At 46.0% G+C, this 19924-nt stretch overlaps 1 protein-coding gene across 1 annotated transcript; it reads right to left on the bottom strand.

Annotated features, from left to right (window-relative positions):
- Window positions 1-6384: 6384 nt before the first annotated feature.
- PLAUR (plasminogen activator, urokinase receptor) lies at window positions 6385-19529 on the bottom strand. Its single transcript, XM_012733678.1, has 7 exons — window positions 19446-19529; window positions 17907-18017; window positions 16133-16276; window positions 11193-11345; window positions 10518-10652; window positions 8492-8638; window positions 6385-6904 (listed from the first exon to the last, which is right to left on the bottom strand). Exons 1-7 carry the CDS (start codon window positions 19507-19509, stop codon window positions 6666-6668), a joined length of 993 nt encoding a protein of 330 aa, XP_012589132.1. The 5' UTR covers window positions 19510-19529; the 3' UTR covers window positions 6385-6665.
- Window positions 19530-19924: the final 395 nt, after the last annotated feature.

The following is a 19924-nucleotide window of genomic DNA, read 5'->3' as shown; positions in this document are numbered from 1 at the left end:
GTGGAGGGGCGGGGGCAGCGGAGACCCAGGAGAGGCCACTAGACAATGCCGGGGAGCCGGTGAGGTTGCCGCACCCCACATGGCGCGCTGCGGGCGGTGGCGGGGGCGGGGGTGAGGGCGTTCAGGATTTGTGGGTGAGCGTGACCGTGGCGGGGATGGGGAGAATGAGGATCCTGGGTGAGGGCGAGAGGTCGGGGTTTCTGTGAAGAGCTGAGGGCGTACGGGTGGTTGGGTGTCAGGCGAAAGGTGAGTGTGTGAGGATGTGGGTCAAAGGCTGCGGGGAGTTGCGGCGGTGAGATGAAGGAAAGGAGAGGGTGTGAGGGCGGTGAGATGAAGGAAAGGAGAGGGTGTGAGGGCTTGAGCATGGCGGGAAGGGGGCGGGATGCTTGGTGGGAAGGGTTAGTGCTAGAGGTGTTCTGCGGACCGGAGAGCTAGAAAGTGGAGTTGTTTGGGGCAAGGGTGAGTGAAGGCCTAGGTGAGGTGTGCCCAGGTTCTGAGAGGAATGTATGCAAAGGTGTGAGCCTGGAGGGGGAAGAAGTGTAGTCTGAGAAACATGAGCCAGAGGTGTTCTGTGGACAGGTGAAGGTGAAGGTGAAAGTCTCATATTAGAGCCTGTGAGCAGAAATAACCGCCAAAAGAGGGAAAGCAGCAGCCCAGTGTCTGGGCAGGCCCAGCATTTCCAGGGCAGGACTAGGCAGGGCAGGGCTGGGCTGGGCTGGGGTCGGGTGCCACCCTCCCTTCTCTCCTGAACCTGAAACTCAGTTTCTGCATCATTCCCCAGAAGGGAGAGGCTCCTGTGAACTCCTCCCGGGCCCCAGGTTCAACTTCCTTACCCCTCTCCCCTGCTTTTGCCCCTGTCTCTGTGTCCTGATCTATGTGCCCTTGCCTACTCTCCCATCATTGATGTTGATACTCCTCCAGACATGGGTGTCTTCCCCCTTCTAGAAAGTGGGTCTGTATACCTGGTGCAGGGTTATTACCTTTGGAAACCATGGAAGGCAGATGACCTCAACCTCCCCTATATCCCTTTGACAGTTGGGTACAAGGTGATAAGCCAAATATGAAAACTCTTCTTCTTTATCTCCAGTACTACCAAAAATTCTACATCAATCCCCCCAAGGGACTTCAACTCCTGGCATCCTTTCTGGCCCCAGGTCCCTGGCTTCCAGCATCCCATCTTCTCTGTCCTTCTGTGTCTCCAAGACCACAGCTTGGAGCAACTTTTCTTTACCATTCTCACTTACCCTTCTGTAAGATGGGGAATGAGGTAGCAATGCTGGGTCATTCTCCTTCCAGGCTCACATTCTATGAGTTAGGATAGGTGAGAGAGGGGTGTCTGACGTGGTGGTGGTGGTGGGGAGCTAATAATTTTTTCCCCTCCAGAAACTGTAAGTCCCCTTGATTATGGTTCTAATCAATGTCTCCTGTTCCAGCTGCATGAAACCCTGGGATATATTGATTTGGGTCTTTTCTGTCCTCTTTGAGTCCCATTTCTTCTAGAAAGAGAATGGTGCTCCTATCCCCATCCCACTCCATGGTATTTTATCCATGAGGGATTTCATGCAAGTGACAGCAAATCCAAACCAACTGGATTCTTTGTTTTTTTTAAAAAAAGGCCCTAGAGCCTTTTTTTAAAGGTTTAAAACACTGCACTAAGAAGCCTAAGCCACTTCCGCATGAGTTCGATCCCCGCCTGCCCCGGAAGAGATCCACATGGCGTGGCAGACCTCTCCTGACCCGTCCGCTGCTCCCCTCAGCAGTGAACTTCGTTGATCTGCCTTTTCTGCTCCCCACTCTGTCTCTAGTGAAGCCTCTCACCGCCCCTGAGCCTCTGGTCTGTACCCCAGTTCTGTATGAATAAATAAATAAATCTTTAAAAAAAAAAAAAAAAGGCCCCAGAAAGATGGAATGTAGTGTGATGTCTGGGGTCTTCAGAAGCCATTTTGAGTTAGACAAGCTTGATTTGATCTTTTTGGATTAATGAACCCAGCAACTGCCTTAACTCATGATCTCTCAGTATCTGAGATAGCTTCTCTTTGTTTCAACCATTTTGAGTTAGGAGTCCTGGTATAGTCAACATTGGCTACCATTTTGCCTGTGATTCACATATACATGGAGGGAGCCTTATATACAGGTTAAACATTCTAAGTGATGTTTTTCTTTTTCAAATTACCCCTAATCCTCATGTAGCATATCTTTCATACAGATTATTTTCAAAGTACTGGCCATGTGGGCTATATGCCTTGAGCATTTCCAGAGCATTGGTTGCCTGTCAGCAACCTGAACAACTGTATAGAGTGACTTTGGTGTGTACTTTCCTGGTAGTAGCAGAGGGGGTCATAGTCAGAGCCATGACCCAACCCTGACCCCATCAGAGTTTACCATCTAAAATTTTCGAAGTGGGGCACAATAGTTCTTGCAGGTACATGACATTTCAAGGGAAGATTTAGCTATAACATATAAAGTAGAAGAAGGCAGTCTGTGGAAAGAATCATAAAGTGGAGACCACGAGGGAAGCTCTACATCCAGAGAGATATTCTTGATTTTCAGCTGTTTCCTGGCCCTACTGAGACCCAGAGACCTAGCTCCCGCTTGCATTCTAAATCTCCAATAACATTGTAGTTTTTGCTTCAGTCAGCTTAAATAGATTTTATTTCTTGTAACCAAGACCCCTGAATGCAAACTTAGGATCCATTAAAGATGAGGTCTTTGATCACAAGTGCTGGTGTAGGACATTTATTCCAGGCTTCAATTTATGAGCAATGTATCCTTAGTCTCTGCCATAGGACATCTTGGAAGATGTAATCTTAGCCTCTAACCTCTGTCATGAGGTCTCACAGGAGATGCAGTCCTAGCTTAATTCCTGCCGCAAGGCATCATGGAAAATGTATCCCTAGCCTCCAATCTCTGCTATAGGGCATTGTGGTAAATGCATTTCTAGACTCCACTCTCTATTGGAAGGAATCGTGGGAAAGGTAAAAGGAACCTCAATTTAATTTTCTGGAATCTACTGAATATAGGAGAAGCAAAACAAAGGAACTGAGAAAACTAAACTAAAACAAACCCTAGAAATAAGGGTACAGAATGAGGCTACTAGAGGGAAGAGGGCAGGAGTGAGAACAGAAGAAGGGAGTGTATCCTAAAGGTCTGTGGTAAAGAACTGTGGGTGCTTTGATGGTGGGTGTGTGAAATACATCTGGGGAGGTATTCCCCTAAATCACACAGAGGCCAATGTTACCTTGATTTAAAAACAAAAACAGGGCCCTCCCTGGTGGCTCAGTGGGTTAAAGCATCACACTGCAAAGCTAGCTGCAGCCACTTCAGCTCAAGTTTGATTCCAACGGGGAGGTGACACACACGGCCCAGCAGACATCTCCTGTCTTCTCAGTAGTGTACTTCATCGACCTACCTGTTCTGCTCCCTACTCAGTTTCTGGTGAATCCTCTGACTGGCCCTGCACTTCTGGCCTGTACCTCAGTTCTGTATGCATAAATAAATCTTTAAAAAATATAAAAACAGGGCCCTCCCTGGTGGCGCCGCGGGTTAAAGCACAGCACTGAGAATCTAAAGCCGCTTCCGCATGAGTTCGATTCCCGCCTGCCCTGGAAGGGACCACATGGCGTGGCAGACCTCTCCTGACCCGCCCGCTGCTCCCCTCAGCAGTGTACTTCGTCGATCTGCCTGTTCTGTTCCCCACTCTGTCTCTGGTGAAGCCTCTCGCCGCTCCTGAACCTCTGGCCTATACCCCAGTTCTGTATGCACAAATAAATAAATCTTTAAAAAAAAAAAATATATATATATATATATAAACAAAAACAGGTATCTCAGATGGCCTCTTCTCTGCTAAAGTGCATTATGGTGATAGGATCCTGTAACAGGGTGGTCCCAGGAAAAGGTGAGGTTTCAGTTTCCCTGCCCCACCCAAAGAAATATGGAGCTGAGCAGAGAAGAGAAGAATCTGGAGAAGAGACTGAAGAGGAAGGAAGCAGGATAAAGAACCCAAAGAAAACCTGAGGGAGGCACATGGAGCAGAGAGAAAGGTGAATGGTTGTTTCTTGGCTCTGCACTAGTTGAAACATTTTGATTGTGCCCTTCCTTCCAGACTTGTCTGGCCATTTCTGACCCTTTTCTATGGGCCCCTGCCAGAAGGTGCTTTAGATTTGTGGCAGGCTTTCAGGCCTTGCTTTGGGCCAGTCCCCTTTTGGGTAGACTTTTACCCATGAGGGGATGGGTAACTTTGGGTGTTTGATTTAGAAACTATATTCTTTGTCTTTTCTGTATTGCACACTAATTATATTAAAGTTCCTTTCCATTAAAGGTCTTATATGTTTTGTCTTGATGTGGTGGATAGCAAAACCTATTTAGAGTAGGTAGGTTTGAGGGTTCAGGGGTGCCCCCTCACTGCCCTGTAACAATCCTAGACCAGGCTTTGTTGTTAAGACATCACAAAAGAAGTGATCTTTGCTTCCTCCCTCCCTTCCTCCCTCCTTTCCTCTCTCCCTTCCCCCCTCCTACTCACTCCTGCCTTCCTTCCACACTCTTCCTCTTTTCCTCTCTCTGACCCTTCCTACTTTCCTCCCTCCTTTCTTTCTATCCCCCTGCTCCATCCCTATCTTCTTCTGCTCTTTCTTTCCTGCCTACCTCTCTTGCCTTCCTTCTTTCTTCATCACATGTCCCAGGCACTATTTTAGGTGCTAGAAGTAAAGAAATAAGCAAATAAAGGGCTTTGACCTTTACAGAAATTATAGTAAGGAGATTTAGACAACAGCAACAACAAATGAGTGACTGTTTTCAGTTAACTGCTTCAATACAAAAAATACATAACAAAATAACCCAAAAAAATACATAACAAAATATCCCAATCTATCCTAAAATATCCCAAGGCTCAGCCTTTTCATTTGGTGATTCTGCGGGTGGGGAATCTGAGCAGGCACAGCAGGATCCATACATATCTGCTCCACAATGGCCTGGCTGCAGCGGGCTGGCTTGCTACTAAGCTGAAGCTAGATGGGATGGTTCATTTGGGGCTGTATAGCTGAGACCTGGGTTTGGGCTGTTGACTGCTATTGTGGGTTGGGCTGTGTCCCCCTAAAATATATGTTGAACTTCTAGCCCCCAGAACCTACGGGACCTTATTTTGAAATAGATCTTCACAGATGTGATTAAGTCGTATTGGGTTAGGATGGACCCTACTTCCAATAACTGGTGTCCCAGAGAGATTTGGAAACACATAGTCACATTCACAGGGACAAGACCATGGGACAACAGGGACAGAGATTGGAGTGATACAGTTGCAAGCCACGAGTTGTCAGCAACCCCCAGAAGCTAGAAAGAAGCCAGAGAAAGTTCTTCTCTTCTCAGAGAAGCATTTCTCTACCATGGTTTTTGACTTCTAGTGTCCAGCGCTCTGTGAGGTTACATTTCTGTTAGTAAAAGGCAACTTTGGTGTCACTTCAGCAGGAGAACTGAAAAGAGCTGGTTATCCCATTGCCCTTGGTATGGCAATGCCCACATGGCTCCTTTGCTCATCCAGCTGGCACCTGGGCTGAAGTGGCTAGGCAGAGGTAATGCTTCTTCCGTAGGCAGCATCCATGCAGGCAATAGTCTCCCGGGCTCTTCAGAGCATGGCAGACTCAAAGCAGGACATTTTCACATGCCAGTGAGCTTCCCTAAATGAAATTTCTTCAAGCCTGAACCCACACATGACATAGGGTAATTTCCACTATATTGTTTTGGTCAAAGCACAAAGTCACCCTCCGCCCTTGGCCCCTCACAAGTGGAGGTGACGGCCTAGCCCCTTTTAAGCCCTCACAGTTGAGAGTTGATGACAGGAGATTTACGGATATCCTAAGAAGAAACCTTGTCCCGCAGCTACCTCCAAGCACCATATCTTTTTTCTTTTTTTTTTTTCCATTAGCCCTAGGCCCCCAGAGGTCTATAATTTTATCTTTGCGGGTTGCCTCCTTGAAAGTGGAAATATGAATTCGTCCATATTACACATTGAACTATCTTTTCTCAATCAGTCCCAGGGCAGCTTAGGGAATAGCCCCGCTTTTATCTTTTGCCCCCAGAGCATCAGGGCAAATGTAGTCCCATCCTTACTCCTCATGGACGTGTATCAATAGAGTCTGCTTATCTCCTGTCTCAGAGCCCCCCTGGAAATGCAGACATGTCTCCTTAGAGACATATCCTGACCTCTGGAGTTTGAGAAGACACTGCAAGGTTAGTGCTTAGGTGGCTGAGTTGGAATGTTGCATTTGGAGCCCAGACATAGATAATTCCAGGAACCTGTGGAAAAGTGTCCCCCATTTATCCTCCCAAACACAGATGCTATGAAGAAAGGCAGATTTGGCCTTGTTCACTGGTAAAAAAAAAACCCAAAACTTTATTTATATATAAAATATTAAATAATACAAATATTAATTAATAATAACAGCAACGACAATATTAACAATAAGAGCTCTCCCACTGGCCTATAGACTTTCTCCAGCTTTTTTCCTTTGGTTCTCAAAATTCTGTGAGATAGTTGTTTGCAAACTGGGAAAACCAAGGCCCAGAGAGGGTGGTACACTGGCCTAAGACCACACAGCAAATCTGCATGACTGGGAGCTGAAGGAAGGTCAAAGGGGTCCTCTGGATCCAGCCAGGGTAGGATGAATGGGGGTTCAGATCCAGAGGACAGTGCCTCCCCATAGTCTGACCATGATAAGTAGGGTGAAGGTAAAGCTGAGGTGGGCAGGGGCAGCCTGGTGGGCACCCCCTTTGCAGGGTTGGGCATCCCTGACTGGGTGGTTACAGCTATTTCCAGTACAGCAGGTGACATTGACATGAGTCAAGCTGAAGGCTTCAGCCACATGGAGGCCTTGGCACCATGAGGGGGTTGCACAGCCTCGGACTATGTAGCCTGAAGGAGAAAGAAGATTGTGAGTCTCAGCTCTTGGACTAGAATTTTCACCAAGAGACATACCACCTGAAGAAAGCAGCAGTTCTAAGTATAGTGCAGGGACCCCCGAGGGTACCTCAGATCCTTGCATGGAAACTGAAGCTGAAATTATTCTCCCAATAATACTAAAACATCATTTGACCTCTTTATTCTCATAAGTATATTATGAAATTTCCCAGAAACGCCAGGGCATACACTATTGCAACAGACTGAAAACAGAAGCAGCTATGAGGACCCAGCTGTCTTCTAAGCAGGACATCAAAGGGATTTGCAAATTGGTAGAACAAAACCAATCTTGTCACTTATTTTTTTCACTTGGAAAATATAGTCATTTTTCCATAAAAATATGTTCTGTTCAGGCCCTCCCTGGTAGCGCAGCGGGTTAAAGCACAGCCCTAAGAAGCTAAAGCCTCTTCAGCATGAGTTCGATACCCTCCCTGGAGGTGACCACATGGCGGGGCAGACCTCTTCTGATCCGCCCGCTGCTCCCCTCAGCAGTGCTCCCCTCAGATCTGCACTTCGCAGATCTGCCTGTTCTACTCCCCACTCTGTCCTCTCACCGCACCTGTGCTTCTGGCCTATACCCCAGTTCTGTATGCATAAATAAATAAATCTTTAAAATATATATATATATTCTGTTTGCATGTAATGAGTTCTTCTTAGCTTAAGATGAATGAATAAATGTATTTGACAAAAGCTCTCAGTTTTAATTTCTAATATAGTAAATATCTATAGATATAGGATCTTGAAACCAAAAATTTTGAGAACTAGGACAGAGAGACCTTCCCAGGACATCACAGGATGAAAGCCCCGTGCTTTCCACAGGAAGTCCCCCCTCCAAAAAAACCCAACAGGTTTATGGCCATTTCCTAATGTACAAATTCTAATCCCTTACAATCATCTGTACCCTCCTACAGGAGGATATCTTATTTTCAAAAGTTTTCTCTTTTATTTTGTGTAATCTGTTTTATTGAGGTAATGTTGGTCTAACATTGCGCATGATTCAGAAGTATACGTTTATACCTCTTCAGATGTATACGTTTATACCTCTTCAGATGTATATTACCACAACAAACCCACCACCAAGGTAGGTGCTCCACTGTCCTCCAGCATAGCCCCTTGAGGCCCTTCTATAATTTGCTTCCCACACTACCTTCCCCTTTAGTAGCCTCAATTCTACAGATTTCTCAGATTTGTTCTGGTTTGGTTGCCTGTTCCCTGAAGGTAACTTTTCCACAGGAAACTCAATGAAATCCAGCTAAACTAGGTTAAGTCTCAGTGCTCTCACGCTATCAAGGCTGTGGTCTGAGTTTGCTCCCTGGTCAGGGAGCTGATCCACATATTGTGCAGCAGACCTCTTCTGTCATGCCTGTTGCGCCTCTCAGCAGTGCATTTCAGCAGATCTACCTGTTCTGCTCTCCACTCCATCTCTGGTCAATCTTGTCACCCCAGCACCTCTGGCCTACAACCCAGTTCTTCCATGCATAAAAGAAAATTTAAAAAAACAAACCATGTTGCAGACCCTTCCCACACCTGAGTATTCCTCACCATCAGAGCCTGTGGCTTCCAGGCATTGATTCATGGGGCCTCGGCAGTTGATTAGGGAATTCTCTTCCAAGGAACATCCATGGGTGCTGTTCCCCTCACAGCTGTAACACCGGAAGTCATTCAGTGGCAGGTGTTGAAGCTCCACGACTTGGGAGAAGAAAAGTGATAGGTCATAGAAATTAGCCTGGGGGTGGGGGTGGTGGAGGGATGGAGTGGTGTCCCCTTTCCTCTCCTACCATCCCTTTTCCAAACTCCCCATTCTCAGCTTGAGATGTCAGGGAGCCCCGCTGTGGTCAAGCATTGAAACTACACTTTCTGTTGGGGCTGGGAGTGGAGGTGGGGCGTTCTCTAGAACCTGTGAGAAAAATTCCAGTTCCTACCTCCCAGTGAGTCCCTATCTGTAGAGGCACTGGGAAAGCAGCTGTGTAAGACCAAACTGTTTCTGTAACAGGTACAGGTTTCATGGACTCCGCCCCTACTCCAGATGCTGGAATTCCAAATCCCATCAGTGCCAAGAAGAAGCACGCTGGGACATGAGGGCGGAGCTGAGCAGCCAGGTTGGGATAAAATCGGACATGTGGGCTCTGGGGGGACCTGGTGGTTCGCAGCTGATTGTTTTGGCGCTCAATCGGTTTTCAGCTTGCCGGTGGAGTCCAAGTCAGCAGAACTAGTAGGACATCCTAGTTAACCTGTGTTCCTCTCCCTCTTTCCCTGGGTTATTCCTTTACCTTTCTCCTTATAAATAAATCCGTTATTTAACCTTTTGAGTGTGTCCATAATACAAATGAATCATAAGCGCACGGGTGAAGAACCACAGACAGGCAACCCAATTCACATTGGGGTGCCCTGTAACATTTCTACCCTGACAGAATGTACAGTTTAGTGCTACTTTCCCCAATATGGAAGCCACTGACCATGTGTGGCTATTTTCATTTATATTGAAATGAACTCATACTAAGTAGAGTTATAAAAATCAGTTGAGCACATTTCAAAAGCTCAGTCACCACAGTGTTAGTGGCTAACCTATGACACTGTGCAAATACTTCTAGAACATTTACATCACTGTGGAAAGTTCTATTGGACAGTACCAGTTTGTAGAGACAGAATAAGAATAGCACAAAGAATCTAGATTATATTGGAAGGAGGGGAGAAGAGGGACAGGGAAATTGTTTCCCTGAAGACAATCCTTGATGTATTTATTTTTCTTTACTTATGCATTTAAGAACTGGGGTGTAGACCAGAAATGCAGGGGTGAGAGGATTCACCAGAAACAGAGTGGGGAGCATCACAGGTGGATCTACTGAAATCCACTGCGGAAAGAAGCAGTGGGAGAGACAGGAGAGGCCTGCAGTACCATGTAGGTCAGCTCCCTGGCCCTGACCAGGGATCTATGGCTAAGTGGCTGCTGATAGCTTCATAGTGTTGAGATGATGTTAATCCCTGCTCCACCAGGGAGGTCCTGAAGACAATCCTTTAAAGTTGAGAATGAGAAGTAGCTAGCCAAGGTGATCTCTTGGGGGAGGGTCCTGCCTAAGGCAGGATGGAGTTTGACAACCTTAGAAATGAAAGGAAGAACAGGAGGCAGTCAGGTGCCTTCTGGAGTTTATTGTAGAGGGATTTTAATCTAAAGGAAGGACAGTAACATGATTTACATAAAAAAAAAGCCCTCTTGTTGAACACTGGTTAGGGTGGCAGCAGTCGAGGCAGGAGAACCAAGAGATGGTTGTAGCAATCTAGGTGAGAGGTCACGGGACTTCCACCAGGGTGGGGACAGTGGAGATGGGCAGTGAAAAGATTCAGGGAATGTAGGAAGTAGAAAGCAAAGGTCTTCCTGTAGGTTTCAAAAAGTCTCATTGAAGGCAAAATTTTTCTTTGGAGAGTGGCTTGATACCTGCATTTTTCAGAAGTGAATATGGAGACCTAGAGAGTAGGGATTTGCCTACCAGCATGGGGCTGACTGTCTGCCTCCATGCACACCCCTCCCTGCCCCCATCCCAGGCCTCACTCAGGAAGCCATGATCCTTACCTGGGCCCCGATTGCATTTGGTGGTGTTGCAGCAACGTAGGAAGTGGAAGGTCTGGTTGTTGTGGAAGCCAGTGGGGCCTGGGCAGCCAGGAAGGTAACCACAGCCTCGGATGTGCTGTTCATCTCTTAGACTCCCTGGACTCATGGTGGGGGAGGCAGAGGAATAAATCTGATTGATGAGGGGCTGAAATTTGCCCACCACAGTCATTATCCATCTATTCTCTGTTTCACCCTTCATTATAGGACCCTCAGCTTTATTTGAGGCAGCCATATATTTAACCAAACGACACATTTTTCTAGTCTCCCTGGGTATAGTGATGTGGCTAAGTTCTGACCAATACAATAGAAATATAAATGTTATATGAGTCTCCGAGAAAAGAACCTTTACAACAGGAGGCGTACACCTCTTATTTCCCCTATATTTACCCCTTTCTGCTTCCTGGAACTTGTGCATGAGGCCCAGAGCTCTGGCAGCCATCTTGGACTATTATGCAATTTTGGGAATGGAATGAATATGGAAGAAATGAGAAAGCATCTGGGCTTCTGGCAACTGAAACTGTGAAACTGTCCTTGTGGCCCTGAGCTTCCTATTGCTGGAATTTCGGGTGTGAATGAACTAACTCTGTCTTGCTTAAATCCTTATTATTTGGGTGTCATTGTTAATTCTAGTCTCACCTTCCAGACTCCGGTGGGTCACTACCTCCAGGCATTGCTCTTTAGGGTTCCGGCATTGTAGGCTCTGTTCCCGGGCCCTTTCACAACTCAGGTCTGATGAGGAGCAGGAAGCACATTCAAGGTACCGACTTCGGGGAAAAGAAGAAGTCCAGACTGTTTGAGGAGGAGGAGCAGGAGGGTAAGATTCCATGAAGAGAGTATCAAAGATCATCTTCCTCGAGAGCTCACTTCACCCTCAGCCAACCACAAGTCTCTGCCAATTGTGATTCTTTCTAGAATCCATTCCCATCAATACAGTCCCATGATAAGATACAGTGCAGACAACCCTCAATACCAGCTTATGCCAGGCCACCCAGTTTCCATTCTTTCCCTCACCCCCAAATGTGAATCCTCATATGGCCCTAAAAGGATGTTTCTAGAATTCAGATCTGACCTTATCCCTTTTCTGCTCAAAATCCCTCCATGATTCCCCATTGCACTCAGAATAAAAATTTAAGAATGGGCTCTGAGCCTTAGCATGGACTATTTAGTCACTATTTGTTCCAGTATTGGACAATGCAGGACTAGGGCCAGAGAAGCTCTCCAAAAATTTATTTGTTGAATGAGTAATGAACAATTATTTAAAGTCCTTCTGTTGTTCCCCATGACAATCTCCAAAAGAGTCTTCAATGATCACTGCCTCCTAATATTCATACCCTTTCCATAAAGAATAGAACTAAACAATGTAACCAATAGTTTAAAAATGCTGGTGAAGATGCTGTGGGACCTCTGGTCCAGATCCTGAAAGACACTTCAACTTCTTCCTGGCTCTCTTACTCTGGAGGGAGTCAGCTGCCATGTTGTAAGGAGACTCAAGAAGTCCCATGGAGAGGTCTGTATGAGAAGCAATGTTGAGATACTTCAAGTGTCTGCAGCCAGACACCATTTTGACCAGATGAAAGAACTATAGCCACCTACCTAAGCCAGTCCTAGATTTTTGACTTTTAGAAACCTTGTGGAAATGATATATACTTATTTATTTTTGTTTTAAGCTTTGGGGCAATCAGTAATGCAGCAAGACATCATTAATACACCACCCAATAGTGCCAGAGGTCAAAGACATACATGATTTATCTGTGATAAGTTTGCCTTTCACACAGATCTCCCCATCCAGCTCAAATGGACTAGCATTTTTCTTCTGCTCAGAGGTACAAATGGCTCACATATTTCTCAAAGTGGCAAGCCCTGACTTTCCTGAACCCAGATATCCAAACTGAGTGTGGACCAAGTCTTGAAGGCCTGTCTCAGCCCAGCACTCAAATAGCAATCTGGTATCTGTATTTAATGAATAATTTACACCCAAAGCCTTTGTCCCCACCGAAAAATGAAATAATTAAAAGCCAACCACCCATATCTTCTTACATGAAATTTCATGAAAATGCAAACATGTGTTTCTGCCATGCTAACACAGCTGCTCCCCTCACACCCTTCATGAATCTCCTTTGTGAATTCTTCTAAATGTGGGTGATCCTCATGGTTCTGTCTTAGGACCTTTTCTTTTTTCAAGGCACATACTCCTTCCTAGGGAATCTTCTCCACTGACAGGGCTTCATTCCCAACTATCCACTGGTCACTCACAAATCCCCCCTCTAATTCCCATAATTTCCTGGATGTTCCCTGGTTAGGCCTCCAACACCTGAATCTCTACACTCCCCAAGACACCTGAATCTCTACACTCCCCAAGACACCTGAATCTCTATACTCCCCAAGCGAAATTCTTTCTTTTCTTCTCTGACCTGCTCCTCCTGAATTCCACATCTCTAAGTGACTTCATCCCACCTCCCATCCCCCAGGGCAGAATACTGGCAGACTCCTGGATCCTTCACATCTAACCATCAATTAGCAATCTGGACACTTCTACTGCCTTATCTTCTAGTTTTTCAGTCCTTTGGCTCTCCCTATTTCTGATCTCTATTAAGTATGTCCATTGATTTCTTAATTTCAGTCATTGTTCTGTATTTCCTATTTTATTCTTTTTAAAAATGGATTCCAGATCTCTGCCAAAATGTATTTCTTCCTCTATTATCTTGAATATACTGATGATAGCTGTTTTAAAGATCCTCCCCTAATAATGCCAGTATCTGAATCATTAGGAGGCTATTTCTGTTGTGGGATTTTTCTCTCAGTTTCTGGTCAATTGGTTCTCCTTATTTTCTTTAGGATAACTCCTAAGTTTTTACCAGATACCAGAATTACACGTGAACATTTGTAAAGGCTCTAAATGATGTTGTCACCTTCCAAAGAGAGTTAGGTTTTCTTCCGTTGAGGATCAGACTTAAGCTTTTTTAGAGCTGGTTTATTTCAGTTTTGCCCTTACTCCAAGGGTATGGTCTCAGAGGAAAGCCTGAGGGGCCTTGCCAACTTGGCAACCTTAGTCTCCTTGGCATCACATGCCTGCTGGAATCCTTGCTCTGTGCTATAGCTTCCCAGCTATCATTTTCTGGCATCTCACTCTATGCAAGTATAGCTTGCCAATGACTTGAGGGAAATTTGTAGATATAAGAACTCCCTTTTCTGTGGTTCCATCCATTCTAAGATTTTACCTTTCATTTTCCAGACACCCTGGCAACCCCAGACATAGTTTGTGCCCTCTACGTTCTTGGTCTAGTGACAGACTCTTTTTGCTTGGTCTCTATTTTCCCTGCACGATGGTAAATTAGAAAGTGTACTCGAGATAAAAAAAAAAAAAAAAGCCAGTTGTCTTTGTGGAACTAGACTTTTGCGTTTCCCTTATTTCAAAGACTGCAGTGCTCAAGTTCCTCTCTTCATTCGCGGCTCTCTAGTGAGTGATTTCAAATATTCATTTATAATTTGTCCAGTTTTCATAGCTGTCATTGGAAGGGGAGTTTGGCTAACACAAGTAACTCCATCATGACCAGCATTGCAAATCCAACCCTCACATTGAATCCATCACCATGCTACTTGCTAAACAGTACTTTAATCTACCACTTAGCTCTATCTTCAGGGCTGCTGCCCTCTTCTTCATCTGAACAACCTCCCTCACCTTCAAGCTGGTCTTCCCTCATTTACCTTTCACCCATCTACTTTACACTCTGAGGTTAGAATAATTTGTCAAATACAGTCAGATCATGAGACTCTGCTTAAAACACAGCTGGATGAAGTCTATACTCCTCACTGTCATCTATAAGGCTTTGCATAATATGATCCTGTTAATTTCAGTGGTTTGGCTGGCCGTTTATTCCTTCCTCCAGTCATACTTTCGCCCACCTCTGGATCTTTGTATCTGTTGGTCCTTCTGTCTGGAAAACCCGTTCCACTTTTGTTTAAACAGTAGAACTCCTATTCATCCCTCAAAACCCAGCTTAGCTGTTGCTTCTTCTAGATAGTGTTCATTTATCTGAGTCAGACTGTCTCCTCCAAGGCTCCTACTCTTCACTCATCCCATTCTAACCTCTCTGTCCTCTGTTTCCCCTACCCCAGCCCTAAATAAGCTGAGCAGTTGTTGCTTGGAGATGGATCTACCATTGCTCCATCACCAAAAACTAAACTGCATGTCTCAGGGGGACAAGCCCCAAGGTTATCTTTCACTGCTGTGTCCTCAGTGTCATATAAGTACAGGATGTAGTTTAACAACTATCTAGTCACCACAAATAGGGTAAAGTGGCATTAGATGTGGGCCTGATATAGGCACATCCATTGTGAAATTATTGTGCGACAGACACTGCCCCTGTACTCCCTCTGCCTGCTCTCAACTTCCTCACTAGAAATCTTCATGTTCTGAGATCCATCAGGAAAAGGGGTAATACCAGATTCAATAGGGGCCCTCCAAGGGTCTGCTCTTTTTGATCAATACCCTTTCACTGACCAATATTGTTAAATATTTTTAACATTATTTCTGGTTAGAAGCAACACTTAGGCTCATTACTAGTGATTTCTTTAAGCAGGTGTAACCAAGATAGGAAGCTGGTGTTTTCTCTTACCACTTCCTTGAACATAAATTCCTGATTCAGTTTGAAAATCAGGGTGGATGCAGAACAAGACAAAAGAAAAAATAGTGTATACATCGATGTTCTGCTTACAGACGTCATTGTGACTAGTGATCTTAACCATTTCCTTTCTTACAGGGCCAGAAAGAGGAATCTGTGCACGACTGAGTGACATGGGTACACTCCTTTCTTCCCTCTTCTTTTCCTGTCAGAATTTTGGGGAATTTGAGCCTTTTAAAGTAAGTTCTTAAACAGACCAGATGCTAAAGTCATGCAATTGCACAAAAGGCTTATGAGAGTTTCTTTACATCCCTTTCTTTACTGCCTAAGTCAAGTTCTAGTATTCCTGGAGATATTCTCAACTCGCTTATGCTCTTTTCTCTTCCCTTAAGAACTTTCAAGGCTCAATATCTCTCTCTAGTTTTTTGTTTTTTTGTTTTTGTTTGTTTGTTTGTTTTTAAATCTTGGTCCCTTAGCAGCTCTTGTTGAACCATCTCCTACCCATAGAAAAATGAAATGGCAGAACATCGCTGAGATACCTCATCCTGAAGTAGATGAGGAAGCTCACCACTTTTGTGTGTGTAGTTTACATATAGGATGGGATTCAGTTAAGGGTGGGTTTTGAATCTGTAGTGGGTGGTTGAGACTGGGGGTGAGTTGTAATGATATGGTGATGGTTTGAATTTAGAGATGTTTGGAATAAGGGTCACTATGAGTTGGGGGTAAATGTATCAGTAGTTGGGAAGGGGGCTGGATGTGAGGTTGAATTGTAGATGGGTTTCAGGCTGGACTGGAGATGTGCTTGGGGAAAGGATTTGTGTTGCTGCATTGATATTGGGATAAGACATGGAGCTGGAGTTGAAGTGATGTAGGATTGAGGACAGGGTTGAAATGACCACAACGTTGAGTCAGCCATGGTTTTGGGTTAGGCATGGCAGGGGCTACCCTACTCACCTGAGTTTGGCCGGTTACACAAGTTTGACCCACACACAGTCTCTGAAAGAGTGATGATCTGCATCCCCATCCGATAGCTCATGGTCCTGTTGGTCTTCTCTGGGTGAGCACAGCTTCTTTCTACCACCTCCAGCTTGTCCTCACCTGTGAAGAAGGTATCTTTATCACTCCAGAGGTTTCCCTGGGCACAACCAGACTCAGACACTTTCTGCTTTGTGGTCATTCACTCCCAGGGCTGACTGCTGTTAGGCATCTTCTCTAAGGGTCCAACTCTGTCTTTCCTAGAGCTATCTACCCACCCCTTCCCCACAGGGAGTCTACTCTTTCTTAGGGCCAACACTGTCAACGGGACTTTCTATTACCATCAGCCTTTCTCTCATAGTTTAGTGTTCTCAGCAAAGAAATGCCTCTAATAGATATTTTAAAACATCTATTAGAGGGCCCTTCCTAGTGGCACAAGAGGTTAGGGTTAAAGCACAGCACTATAAAGCTATCCACAGCCACAGGAAGTGTAAGTTCCATACCCCACCAGGGAGATGACTCACTTGGCATGGAGGGCCTCTCCTGTCTGGCCTGCTGCTCCCCTCAGCAGTGTATTTCAGTCTGTTGTCTGTTCTGCCCCCCACCCTGCCCCTCCCCCTCAAGTTCTTGTATGCATAAATAAATAATATATTAAAAAATTATTAGATCATCAAGCTTACCTACAAACTATAAGAGAATGATATAAATACTATGTATTCATTACCCAACTTTCTAAAAAGATTGCTATATTTGTTTCAAATATTTAAAAAATATTTTTAAAAAGAAACTAGACTTGGGCCCTCCCTGGTGGCTCAGCAGGTTAAAGCACAGCGCTAAGAAGCTAAAGCCACTTCCGCATGAGTTCGAGCCCCGCCTGCCCTGGAGGTGATCCACATGGTGAGGCAGACCTCTCCTGACCGCCGCTGCTCCCCTCAGCAGTGTACTTCGTCAGTTGGCCTGTTCTGTTCCCCACTCTGTCTCTGGTGAAGCCTCTCATCACCCCTGAGCCTCTGGCCTGTACCCCAGTTCTGTATGCATAAATAAATAAATCTTTAAAAAAGAAACTAAACTTAAAAGATACAATTAAAGGCTCCTGGCCACTACCCCCAAATTCTGTTCCCCTTATTTCAGGTCCAGAGAGTAACCACTGACAGGTAATTCCTACAATATGTATATAGAATACTATACATTATTGTTTTATATATTTTACTCTTCATATTAAAAAACATACTCTGCAAAATGCCTTTATCTGTCATGTTTCTGAGATGTATCCACTTTAATACCTGCAGTTCCAGATCCTTCATTTAAACTACTGCAGAGCATTGCATTATGTGATTATGTCATGTGTCTCCTCTGCTGCAGGTTGTGTCCAATTTTCCATAGCACAAACTTTACTGCTTAGAATATTCTTATACATGTGACCTTGCCACATATGACCTTGGGCATACTTGGCCAAGGTTCTTTGGGGTTTCTATATTCCTAGGAGATGAAATGCAGGCTGTAGGGATACTCAGTTTCACCTGTACTAGATGACTAGATATTGCCAAATTGCTCTGTGCCATCAGTGCACCAATTTAACCCCCTACCAGTTAGGGTCTGCAGTTCCACATTCATATCCTCCCAGGGTACTGTCATATTTTCAAAAGCTTGCCCATCTGGTGAGCAAGACACAGCATCTCTGATCTTTTCATTTGCAATTCCCTGATTATTAGTGTGATAAGGTTCCCAGGGGAGCTGGAGTGGGCTAGCTCACCTTCCCATAGGTGCAGGACCGTAGTTCTGCAGAGCTCCTGGTCAGAGGCACACTCTTCCTCTAGGCAGGACCCGCTTCTCTCACACCGCAGGCAACGCAGCCCCCTGGAGGCTGGAGGGAGGGGGAGGAGAGGTTGTTAAACTCGGCACGAGGATCTCCCTCTACCCCCTCCCCCCATATACACCGTAGGTTCAATTAGGTTCTTGCTCCACTTCCTGCTAGCCCATGGGTTCCAACGCTGGGTTCTGAGAAACTTCTAGTCTCTAGTTCTGTTCCTGCCTTAAAGTTCTGTCCTTGAAGGGTTCCCTTTAACTTAAGTCCTATCCTGAAAGTCTCATCCCCCTCCCCCTTACACCTCTCCTAGCCCCTGCATTCCAATCTCCCCCTCACCCCTCTGGCCCACGTCGGGCAGAAACTTCTAGTCCAGTTTTAGTTAGGTTCTCTGAGGGTCCTGGTCTATGCTGCCTTGAATGCTCTCCTAGGGGACTCTAGCCTCACCAGACTCCAGCCATGTTTCCGTTCTGCCCCATTCCAGGTGCTTCCTTCATCTATTCCCCACGAATGCACTCCCGTTCCAGATTTACCATGTCTTTAGCCTCTCTCCAACAGTGCCCCTATCGCCCGTCTGTCATTCCGAAGTTCTAACCCGGGCCCAACAGACTTCAGGAGACTCAAACCCGAGGTCCGCTGGTATACTCCGACTTTCCTTTCCTAGCCCTGCAGCAGCCCGCTAGATCCTGGCCACGCCCCCAGCGGCTGGGTTGTTATAGCAACTACCAGGCGGCCCTTCCCTTGGAACGGCCCTCCCCGCCCCCCAGCTCTCCCGCCGGTCCTGCGGTCACTTTCCCAACACAAACTCCGAGTCCTCGGGAGTCCACTCATTCTTGGTCTCCAGCGATCCCGGGAGTTAATTTCCGGGTTATTCATTGTCGGGTTATGCATTGCCTAACCACTTCCCAACCCCTCGCCCGGCTCCTAGCCCGCCCAGACTTAGTTCCCTCTATTTTTTTTTTTTTAACTCTTTCCCAGCTTGAAAATTTCTCTGGAGCAGAACTGAGAAAGTCACGTCGTCAAAGGGGTAGCGAAAGGCAAGTGTCTTCGAGCCCCTGCGTCCCCAGCCCCTGGCTCCACGACGCTCGGTCCAACTCTCTTTAGAACTTTTGTAAAATGAGGCGCTGTCCTCCCTGTCTTTCAAAAGGGATCAACCGAGCGGAGGGCGCTGCGGACGCCCCAGCGGGCTCAGAATCCCACTCATTCAAGGACTGGTTGTATGACCTCTGACCAGTTACTTAACTGCGCTGCGTCTGTTTTAACAGAGTTAAAACAGTTACACCCGCCCATTTTCAAATTACCGGGAAGGAGCCTAGAAGAGCCCCTGGAATAAAGAGAGCATTCCCTGTGAACTGTGGCTGTTGTCAAATGTTGGGGTGTTGGGGGCTGAGCCTCCCTCCTCCAACACCTCGAACTCCGAGGACCCTGGACCCATCCACCGACATCAGACCCACTTTGCAGCGCAGGGCGCGGGCACCCGACCCCTACCGGGAACGCAGATCTGAACCAACAGCAGCGGCAGCGGCCCCAGCAACAGCCCCAGGCGGCCCATTTCGGTCTGCGGCTCCTGTGGCAAACTCTCTTCACGTCTCAGTCTAACTTCTCCTGATGAGAGAGTTTTGTGACTCTCAGGCTCCTCCCAGAAATTTTTCGAAAGAGCGAGTCACCTCCAGATGCGTGGGCGCTTCCCCCTTCTCTCCCACGTCACCCCCTCTCTTCAAAAACATCCTTTATCAGGGTGGGGTCTGCTCAGAGTAGGGGGGCTGACTCTGACTCATGTGACTGTGGTCCCCCAGATCCTGGAGTGCAAATTTCATTCTTTCTCTTCCTGCAATGGGACCTTAAATTAAACAAGGAAACTTGTTTAAGCTAGGATTAAAAGCTGTCCAGATAGCTATGGTGATGGCACATGGGTGATTTTGTGATGGGAAACCCAAGGGGATTGCAACTGAGATGGAAAAATGCAC

This window comes from Condylura cristata, unplaced genomic scaffold (genome assembly GCF_000260355.1).
Source record: "Condylura cristata isolate star-nosed mole 26May11 unplaced genomic scaffold, ConCri1.0 scaffold00041, whole genome shotgun sequence".
Classification (NCBI taxonomy): domain Eukaryota; kingdom Metazoa; phylum Chordata; class Mammalia; order Eulipotyphla; family Talpidae; genus Condylura; species Condylura cristata.
This window is presented reverse-complemented; position numbering and strand designations above follow the sequence as displayed.

Coding starts and splice junctions, on each gene's coding strand:
- PLAUR (XM_012733678.1), bottom strand. CDS start 19,509: ATGGGCCGCCTGGGGCTGTTGCTGGGGCCGCTGCCGCTGCTGTTGGTT. Junction 10,653..11,192: donor GACCCACCGGAGTCTGGAAG/GTGAGACTAGAA, acceptor CCATGAGTCCAG/GGAGTCTAAGAGATGAACAG. Junction 6,905..8,491: donor GGAAGCCACAGGCTCTGATG/GTGAGGAATACT, acceptor TTTCTCCTTCAG/GCTACATAGTCCGAGGCTGT.